Source organism: Homalodisca vitripennis, chromosome 3 (genome assembly GCF_021130785.1).
Source record: "Homalodisca vitripennis isolate AUS2020 chromosome 3, UT_GWSS_2.1, whole genome shotgun sequence".
NCBI classification, from domain to species: domain Eukaryota; kingdom Metazoa; phylum Arthropoda; class Insecta; order Hemiptera; family Cicadellidae; genus Homalodisca; species Homalodisca vitripennis.
The window spans coordinates 116,070,415-116,081,596 of NC_060209.1; the positions used below are offsets into that span (position 1 = coordinate 116,070,415).

The 11,182-nt window shown below is 29.1% G+C and overlaps 1 protein-coding gene across 8 annotated transcripts in view; it reads left to right on the forward strand.

The window, feature by feature from the left end:
• Positions 1-4,897, forward strand: part of LOC124357367 (PDZ and LIM domain protein 3) — a 92,805-nt gene extending 87,908 nt beyond the window's left edge. For 7 of the 8 annotated variants that reach the window (XM_046809099.1, XM_046809094.1, XM_046809097.1 and 4 more), the window contains 2 exons: positions 2,717-2,770; positions 4,032-4,897. In XM_046809099.1, coding sequence (XP_046665055.1) covers positions 2,717-2,770; positions 4,032-4,124 — 147 coding nt within the window. In that variant the 3' untranslated portion in view covers positions 4,125-4,897. The remainder of the gene's footprint in view (positions 1-2,716; positions 2,771-4,031) is intronic. The other variant, XM_046809100.1, reaches the window with a different exon arrangement.
• The last annotated feature ends 6,285 nt before the right edge of the window (positions 4,898-11,182 follow it).

Consider the following 11,182-nt stretch of genomic DNA (forward strand, 5'->3'; position numbering starts at 1 on the left):
TATTCAACTAATTCACACAGTAAATGGTATTTTGTAGTCACCAAATTTACCACACCCACTCAAAAATGTGCATACACACTTGTAACTATTGTGTTCATGAAAGAAAGCATTTAGATGCACAATACTTGTGTTGGTTGAAGTTTGTGTTTATGGTGTTCAAAACAATCAATGTAAATAATGTTTAATACTGTAATAATATTTATGATAGAATATAATCTCTTCTGCAAAAATTGGTGAGATTATGAGAAAATTAATATTCATGAGACTTTTTAAGTCCTCATCAGGATAATTCATACAGTAAATCTAAAAGTTGTTCAATATTAATGGATTAATGTTAGTCCAGTAAATATTTTATGCCCATAAATTTATCAATTGAATTTAAATGTTACTTTATTTTACTAGAACTACTAAATTGTGAAACATTTATTGAAGTGACTGCTTTATTTTGGCGGGCTATGGATGTATCCTTAGCACTGGGAAAACTTTTGTTTTGTATCACGAAACGTCACATCACGCATGTTCGCTCTGTAGCCGGTAGAGGAAAGACTATCACAGCCATTTTGATATCTGTTTTTCTCCCTTCATTGGCTATCCAGGCCTGTGATTCTTTGGATAATCTTAAATATTCTAAATTGCCTACTAATCAAAAGGATATGGTGGTATGTGTGAATAACTATTGTTAATGGTTGGAGTAAATTAATTGTATACCATAAAGGTATGGAAATTGGTTTTAAAATCATTTCTTGCAATATTGGAATTTTAATTTCTCCAGGTCCAACTAATGAGGTAAAAGGTTGCAAATTGTAGGACGAGAATATTTTTCTAGACAACACATATATAAATTCTAAACAGAAATGATTTTTGGTATTTTTATTGAGAATGATACTGACCAGATTATAGAAACTATTATAAACTATAACAATGAAAATGTATAAATATTTATTATTTTAAAATTTAGAAGTCAGTAATCATTGTAAAATATTAAATGTTAAAAATATTACATACATATGTATAAAATTAATAGAAAATATAAAACTTGTTATGTTAAAAACTTTAGTGTCTCGCATTGTTTTAAAATATAAAAATTAATCATTCAATAATTAACAAACATACTTTTTCAAGATTTACAGCCTGTTATAAGAAGTAGTCACTTCAATCTGTTGGTCAGTCCCGTAACTGTCTTTTCATTTTTTTTGTTACAAAATTGTTCCGAAACCCTTCACAAATCCCTGTTGGATTGTTTTTCAGTTAATGCACATAGAAATCTTGAAATCTATGGTTTATAGTTTTTAGTGAAATATCTACCTCACTAATTTTCTAAAAGATTTCTTTGAAATGTATAAAAGTCTGCACCACTATCATGCAGTAAAACTTTCATGATCTGTTATTAAGATTGTCATTGCCCATTCACATTTTCATTGTTATGTGCATTTCAAACCTATTACAATATATCCTTATAAATATCACATTTTACAATGATTGAGTTTCCATCTTTGGACCTAACGTCTCTTAGTGACATTTAAAATCCAATTACTTTAATTCAAAGACAACTGATTGTCTGCTGAGTGGCACATATTAAATTAAACAAGTGGTAATAATAATTTATATTGTCAATAAACAAACATTTTAAACTGTTAGCTGTTGCAGATTATCAAGCAGCTGATAAGGTTTTCCAATTCCTACAACAATTCAACAGCACTTATTTTTGAGATTCCCTTTATAAAATTTGATTGTATATTTATATGTTCAAAAACCTTTAATGTATAATAAATACTGACTTATTGATTTTTCATCATTTTCTAAATAGTTAGGTTTTTATAATGTTTGTTGAGTTTTTTTTAGAATTCTTTATAACTTAGCAGAGTTTTGTTGTATAAAAGAAATTCTAAAAATGTTCTAAGAACTATAAATCTTGATTGATAATAATCTTAGATAACAATTTTATTTGAGCACTTTTTGTTTATTTTTGGTATTAATATACAAACTATATAAACTAATCAACAAATTTGTTTATAATACTCCAAAGAGGAAATTAGTTTTAAAACATTTATTAGAAATTGGCATTAATTGATAGATTCATTGCTCCCATCAATATGACCTGGATCATTCTAGTATACCTAAACTTTTTACTTTTACTTTTTTTTACTGTTATACAGTATGTGTGGTGTACCATATAATGATTAACAGCTGTTTACAATAATTCTCTGAGGTGAAACGTAATTTAAAAGAATCAAACACAAACTACTTTTATTTGATAGATTGATTACTTTTCTGTCAATTGGTTTACAATCATTACAATATAATTATTAATTATATAAAGACTTCTAATTTCAAAATGTCATTTATCATGGTACCAGTGAAAAAGTCTATGATATCAAATAATCATCGAGTTGCCTTTATTGACGGTTTTATATTTTAAAACTCTGTAATCTACTTTTAGCTTGCTTAATTTAATGCAATTCACCAACAGCCAGATGGTTTTGATCAATACATTTTCTTGAATGCATTTTAACTTAATTAATATATGTATTTCCATCATAACATACTCTTCTTTCATTTCTGTTGCTTTGAATTTCATTATTCACTCATCGTCTGCAAACATAAGGCTCTAATACAAAATGAAAATTAATACATTAGTATTTTCATATTTAAATCAAAAGTTTAACATCACTTGTGTTTTTAACTCCAAATCTAACACAACATTCTATCTGTTCAGACGACTCCCCATAGATCTGTGGCTGCACACTCCGTCCCTGGTCCAATGCACAATGTAAGTTTACCTCACAATATTAAACAGGAAACCATGAAAACAATGAATTAAAGTAACTATTTTAGTTGTTGCTAAACTCAATTTGTTGACTCAACTTTTCTTCCAACTAATTTTTTTGTAAGATCTAGACAATGGCATTAAAGCCAATATTGTGTTTTTAATATATAGAGAACCACAATAAGTTCTCCAATTTTAATGCTATTTTAAATGTTACAATACCACATATGTGGCGCATTGATATTCTTATATGCTATGTAACTTTTGAGGGTGTACATATCATTTAATTGCAATAAAATTTAAATCAATGACAGGAAAGATGAAAGTTTAAACTTCTCATTAATATTAGGGTTTATAGGTTTTCTTTTATTATTATTTTTCTCCACGAGTCTTGCGTCAGCTGAAGACTTGTCTTATTAAAAGTGATTACTCTGTGAAAAATCAGTCAAATAATAGTTAAAGAATCTCTTTTATATTACGTAATTTGTATGATAGTGAACAAAAAACTCTAAAAGTACAAAATCTCTGTATCATAAATTATATAATTCTTTAATTTAATATATTTCTAAAGTCATATAAACTGTACATTTAAAAAATTATCATACAAATTTGGATAAAATTTATGTATTAGGTGTGTTTGTTTAAACATTTCAAGTTTAGGTATAAAAAGAACATTTCTGAATGAAAATGTTTTTAACATTTTGATATAGTTTTATGTAAAAATATGTATGAATAAATTTTAAAACCATATAAATTATATATTTCTAAAATCAGCATACATTTTGGAATAAAATTACATATTTATTCTTTACTTATACAATACAAATTATATACAAAACAAAAACCATAAGTATTTGTTTTCTAATATTTTTTTGACATAATAAAATAATATAGTAAAATAAAAAAATGACTATTGTTTTATGACTAAAATGATATGAGAGTATAATATGTTCCAGTTGGAGACTGATTGTGGTTGAAATTAGAATTACGAATTATGAAAAACCCCGAAAAACAGCTAGTCTACAAAAATAGTGCCACCACAAGGGAGTATTGTTAAAAACTGGAAAATAATTTAGAGAATCTAAGCAATAACAGCAGTTCACTGACTCGTTACACAAAAAAAGGACAAAAAAAAACTATTATCAAATTTTCCTTATTTACCCTTTATACTTTTCTACTCTTTACCAACTACATACTGAAATCACATGACTTTTTTCCTCAACTTTACGCTTTAATATTACAGTAGCTAATGTTACTTGCACAGATAAACTCTATTGGAGCTTCTGCCGAGAACATCCAACAGAGCAACACCTTCAAGCGACTGATGCACATGGTACTAGAGGAGGAGAACTACTGAGCTTCTCTCGTCAGCTGGCAAGAGATACAAGACACTCTTATCAAGCAACATGTGCTCTTATCAATTAACTCTATGTGTTCACCCTTGATATTTAATTATTGTAAATTTATCTATGTATAAAATATCTGAATTTATGTACAGATAGAGACGTAAACTGTAGCAAACCAAAATATCATAAACGTTAAAACCTTTTTATATCAACCCGTACAGAAATATTTAGTTAGCTATTCGTCGTGTGAGAGTGACTAACTGGTATGTCTGTGATCCTAATCTCTGTAACACTAAGTCAAATAGTTATAGGGAACAAATATTTATGAATATTTGACCGAGTGTACTTTCTAGTCATCTGTTAGCCTCTTTTCCGATATAAAGAGGTGAACCAGTTATAATACATTGTATTTTGATTATTGAATAGTTGTAATGCTAAGAGATTTTTGTGTTTGACACTCGCTGAAAGGTTAGATGTTTGTTTCAGGTAGGATGAAAATAATATTTCAACTATGGTATATTAATTATTTTCCAGCAATTTTTGAAGAAATGTGTACGCGAAAACATAATTTTATTAGTATTGTATTTTTTCTACTTTTAGGTCAATTAATACTGACTGATTAAGTATCATACTAAGATGTAAATTTAAATTGTCAATATGCTCTAGGACTGTTGCTAACTACGGATTAATTCATTTTGAAGTTACCATTGCATAATTAAACTATGTAAAATATGTTTGCCAAAATATGTAAAAAGATTTTAAATAAACATTACTAAAACTTCAATGAGTTGTTTCTTTTCATTCTTGAAGCTCACCTCTTGCAGGTTTGTATCACACAACTACAAAAAGTTTTATTTTTAAATTAGAGAAATAAATATATTGTGTATGATACATGAACAAAAATATTTTTTTACAAAATTACATTGAATGCATTTTTATTTCTTACCAAAAACTGTTTTTACTTTTGGTTTTGTAAATTGAATAAGAAAAAATTAAGGTCTAAATGAACTTATTTATATTAACAGACAAGAGGTCTTACTGCAGCAGTACATTTTAAAATTTCTTCTGTAGTATTATTATAATTTAAAATACCAGGAGCTTGGACACTTAACACCTTCCACTGCGGCACAAGTCATGTACAGACTTTAGGACAGCCAGGATAGTAGCAATGACCATCTGCTGCAGTCAATGTGCTAATTTCTTCTCATATATTTCTTCATAACTTTGATGTTTGTTAGTCTTTTACTCACTTTGTTTTCAAATATTGTCCTTCACCCAATTCGGCAATATTCCCTGATTCAAACAATTAAGTTTATGAATGCAATCATCACTCAATTCTAATAAATTCAAGTTTCATTTTGCATATTGTTCTTTTATTAGGCACATTTTTTTTTATTCACATGCTTAAAAAAGTATATGCAGCAATTTCCTCAAGCTGTGTAGTCATGTGTAAAAGTGTATTCTAAATTGTACAATACTTGTAATTTGTTTTAATTGATACAGCTTTATTTACAGATAATTTAATTTTCAATATTCTAAGACATAGTTAGTCAAACTAATCACAGGATTTTTGTTGAGAATATTTCTTCATGAAGGATAATAATAACCCCAAATAACCCCTCACATTTTATTTCCATTGACACATTGCTTTAACCTTTGTTTAAAAAATAGTTATTTCCCCGAGGAGCTGAAAATTTCAAGAGTTTGTCCGGTTTATAAAAAGGGACTCAAAAATAAAACCAGAGAGCTACCGCCCGATATCCATTATTCCGATTCTTGGCAAACTGTTGGAGGCTCTAGTGCATAAGCAAATTAGCAATTATCTCGAAACTAACAATCTTCTTAGCTCCGTGCAATTTGGATTTAGGAAAAATTGTTCCACTTTTCAAGCTCTAGATAAATTGTTGCGGGGACGTGTCTCTGGCTTTGGAGGACAAGGCCTTTGCTCAACCCACTATGTGTGACTTGAGCAGGGCTTTTGATTGTGTAAACCATAATGATCGTATAAGGAAGTTGGCATATTACGGTTTTGGTCAAATGCCGATTTTATTTTTTGAGTCTTACCTTAATAACAGAAAACAAAAAGTTTGGCATTGAGGAAAGCTGGTCTCATGAAGTAATCGTGAAGTACGGAGTCCCGCAAGGATCCATACTTGGACCTTTGCTGTTTTTAATTTGTATAAATGATCTGCCTACTTCAATTACAGCTTCAACCATCCTTTATGCAGACGACACTACATTTTTGAATATTAGCAAAGATTTAAGTGAACTTAGTTTAATTTCAAAAAATTCTATTTCAGATGCTTCAAATTGGTTCACAAGCAATGGTTTCTTATTGAATGAATCAAAAACGCACAATATTATTTTCAGTACGAGGACAGTTGACAGTCGTAACTTAAACATTAGTCTCTCAGACAATGTAAAATTCCTAGGAGTATACATTGATAGAAACATGAACTGGGACTCTCATATTACGTATATTTCTTCTAAATTGTCAAGAGTAGTTTACCTCCTTAGGCGACTACCTTTTCTGTTAGCACCGACTACGTCAAAACCGCCTACTTTTGCATTTTTTTCAATCAATACTTAGATATGTTGATAGGTTGCATGGGGCAATGGTAGTAAGATCAATGACATACTGATCCTCCAAAAAAAGGCCATAAGAATTATATCCAAATCATCTAGCTTAGAACACTGTAAACCGCTATTTAGATTACTAAACATTCAAACTGTCATAAACCTGTATCTATTTGATTTAAATTCAATATATTTTCCAAAATCCAAATTTAATAAAGCCCATTGGTGATACCCATTCGCACAATACAAGATGCAAGAATTTATCAAAAATAAAATTCAATAGATTAAGTAAAGAGTCATCCGGTACTTTCCCTGAAGGTATATAACCATCTGTCACATTTAATCCCAAAGTTTGACAAAACACTTTTCTTAAAGAAATATTATTTATGGCTTTTTGGAGAACCCATTCTACTCTGTAGAGGAATTTTTCTCCAATAAGTCTGTTTTGTTTTAATAAGATTATGTTTATGTTTTCAATACAGATCCATCGATGTAACTACAGTGGTACCATTGTTATTTACTGTATAGTTTCTTTGCATTGCCAAATAATGTAAATTATTATTAAATTACATTAAGTGCATTAATGCTGATATTGTTGATGTAACTGTGTTGAAACTTTTAACTTTTAACTATCTATGTTGGACTTGGCTACCAGAATGTGCTGTATTTATGACTTTGTCAATGATCATGAGATTTATACGACAATAAAGTGATTTTGATTTTTGAATAAAAAAGTAAGTTAGTAAACTGATCAGATTAAGTTTCTAGGAATAACTCTAGATAATGGACTCCAACATGGGCAAACCATGTAAAGCACATCTGCAATAAAATCAGCACTGGTGTCTATGTTGTTAAACGCATTAAATGGGTTTGGCACTCAGGAAGCGGCAAAAATGGCATACTACGCTCTATAGAAATCTCATATTAGATATGGTCTTACAATCTGGGGAAGCTCCTCGGGAAATCTGAAGAGAGTACTTGTACTACAAAAGAAGGCAATTAGGACAATTGCAAACCTGGAGTCCCAGCAAAGCTGTCGTCAAGCCTATCAGACCCTAGGCATACTAACAGTACCTGCGCTCTACATCTATGAAGCCATTTTATATGCAGACACACTAAACCTGCAGACTCACATGGACCTTCACAGCTACCCCACACGCCATGCCTCTAGATTCATCCTACCCCAACATAGAACAGCCCTCTTCGAGAAAAAAACCGTCATACGTAGGCCAAAAACTGAAAAACCTCCTTTCCAGACCACCTCCGGACCCTGACTGGCAACAGACTGAAGAGCTTGCTTAAAGAATTCCTGTTAAAGAATCCTGTGTACAAGATAGAAGAGTTCCTGGAATTAATGAACACGTCTCCTTAATTCTACTTATTGTAACTTGACAAATTACTGTTCTTAATGTTCATGTAATAAATAAATAAAATAAAAAAAATAAAAAATAAGAGTGAGTAAATTGCATTTACGCAACCTCTTGCATCCAGGAATGAGGTGCGAACTCTCAAAGTTAATATATGTTTATTTCTTTGATTTAGAGACAGTTCTATGCTCACCTCTGTTAGAAATGGAAGTGCAGAACGTTTTATTTACCTTCAAAAATCCAGATTTGTGTACTTTTGAAAAGTTTCAATGATATGTACTTTCAAAAACCTAATTAAATAGTATTCAATAGTAAAATACATTATCCAGACCTAGTCCTTATGGATAGTACACACTTTCAGTTCAAACATTGTTATTCAAAAGTATTGTTTAACATTTGTGTTCATCAAAGCAAGTTAGATAAATTTCTTTTTGCCATTTTTGCAAAAATGCCTACCCTCCTTTCTTTTTCCTACTAAATGAAAAATTTAAATAAATAATAACATAAAAACAACAGTTCATTGTAATGAATATGTGCTGAAAGCCACATTATATAGTATAAACGTAGTAAATATTGTAAATGATAATGTTCTTTAACTAGAACGTTATTTTTAGCTATATCACACCACCCATGGATTAAAATCAGGCTTTGAAACAATTTTACAAATAAAATATAAAATGAGGAAGATGAATTAAGCAGAAAATCTATCTCAAACTAAGAGAGAAATAAGCTAAATAAGCATCCAGCGAAGAGATCATCAATCAGCATACTGTGTCTAATGTTTCTATGTTGTGTTTTTTGTCATGGTAATTAAATCTATGACATGGTTAAACATTTTATTATAATTATTGCATTAAAAATAACCCAACAAACTTTTCAAACATGTATGCAGAAAAAAACTCTTTTTTGTAAGTTTCATTCATACTACTTTATATTATAGTTGATTGATATTGTATTTTCTATAAAATTTAAATAACATTTTTATGTTAACTTCTAATATTGTTTTTTAGCAATGCAGTTCAATAAGAGAGTTGTTATTAAATTATCTTATAATAAAGAAGTCCTAGTTATCACTCAATGTAAGTGTTAAATTCATCAACAGGACTGTGATGTATCATCATATGACTTCTGTTATTTTGATACATTTACACTGAACCTTAAAAATATCAGGAAAAGATGTAAACCATGCGGATTTCTCATCTCAAATAGAACTGACAAATATAGTCCATTTCTTAACTAAACACAACTTATTAAATGCTGTGAAAACTTGTTTTATTTTATTTAAAACAATATATCAGATATTCCAAATATAATACTTGATTGTAAACAGATTGAAATTAAAACTAATACAAACTTTCATAGTTTGCACATAGATCAACACTTGTTTGCTAACATTAATTCAAGGATATATGGTCTACATAGAATGTAATTTTTCTGCAATGTTCAAACATTGAAAACAATTAATTACGCTTATATTCGCTCACATATTTCTTTTGGAATTTGTCTGTACCGTTCAACTAGTAAACAAAATCTTGATTGAAAATTATATATAAACAACAAAAAAGAGCTATAAGATATAAACAACTAATGACCTGATCAATCAGCAAGAAAATATTTCAAGAATATGCAGATTCTGACAACTTATGGACAGTATATACATGATATATTTTTATATATATAAATAAAAAGTCAATAAAGCTGAAATACGTCTGTACCATTCTAATTATAAAAGTCACGCCATACCCACACATCATAATCTAGAATTCTACAAAAAGAAGGCTATATATTTAGGCTAATATTTTATATACAGGAGCAACATTTCTTAGATATTGCCAGGTATAATAAGAGAAAATAACATTAACAGATTTAAGAATAGATTAGGGGTTATTTAGTTAATGAAGTATTATATATTCAATTGGTGAGTTTTACACATCATGTAGATTTCAAATTTTTCAAAGATTACTGAGAAAATGGTTTTGATCAAAATCTTAGAACAGCAACAATATTTTGACGAAGTAAATATGGTTTTTTTCATACGAAATTAACCCAAACTGCTGGAAACATATACGGTAGTGGACGGATGAAGATAAAAGTTTCACTGGAATGTTTATTGACATAAGAAAGGCATTCGATTATCTGAGCCATAGCTTAATACTTAATATAAGTTGAAACTCCTAGGTTTCCAGAAAAATCCTTTGAGGTGGTTCAGGAGTTACCTTGGTGGACGCGAGCAGCTTGTGGAGTTTGGCCAAATGGTGAATGGTTATGAAACTAAAGTTTGACTCACCAGGGACTCCTTGAAAATCCCTTTTACTTTAGGCAATACTTTCCCTTTTTATGAAGTGGCAATACTTTCAACACTGATCATAGCCTTAAAACCATTATCTTAATGATATACTATTGCCAACACCATTTCAGGTTTCTTGATCTTGAAATAAAGTTTTCTCTTTCTGTCAGAAAGAATAATAATTGTTACATTGTAACTTTATGTCTAAAAGTTGACAGATTTAAATTCATTATTATCATATTTAAAAGAACAATATTTTTTACTGTACAATAGCGTTTGCAAGCTATCAAAAAAAATTTACTATCTTGTTTTAGATTCAAAAACAATAGTTGATAGAATATAGTTTCTTAAAGAGGTCAATATAACATGTACAAATAATAGTTACATAATTACATCAACAGTAAAAAATATGAGAATTTACTGCTTTATAAATTTTCCGGACACAAGAACACTTAAAAGGAAAATATGCTGCTCAAACATGCACAAATTTAAAACCTTATGTATGCATGTCAGTGCTGGGTTTTGATTTGATTCAAACCCATAAAAATACTTTTTTATAAACCTCTGATCAAAATTTCTTTATTGTGACCTTCCAAATTCATTAGAGATATAACAAAGTTTTGTTTGGATATTAGATGTACAGAGTAGTATTATTTAAAATATTTATGAAAACAACTGAAGTTTGGTATTATTTACTAAAATTGAGGACCTTACAAAAATGAGGAGTTTATAAATTAATAACAATTTTACAAAAGGAAAAGTATTTATATAATAAAACTATTATCTTATTAAAAAGATAAATGACATTTGATAAAAAATCCTCATTATTAAACGTTTA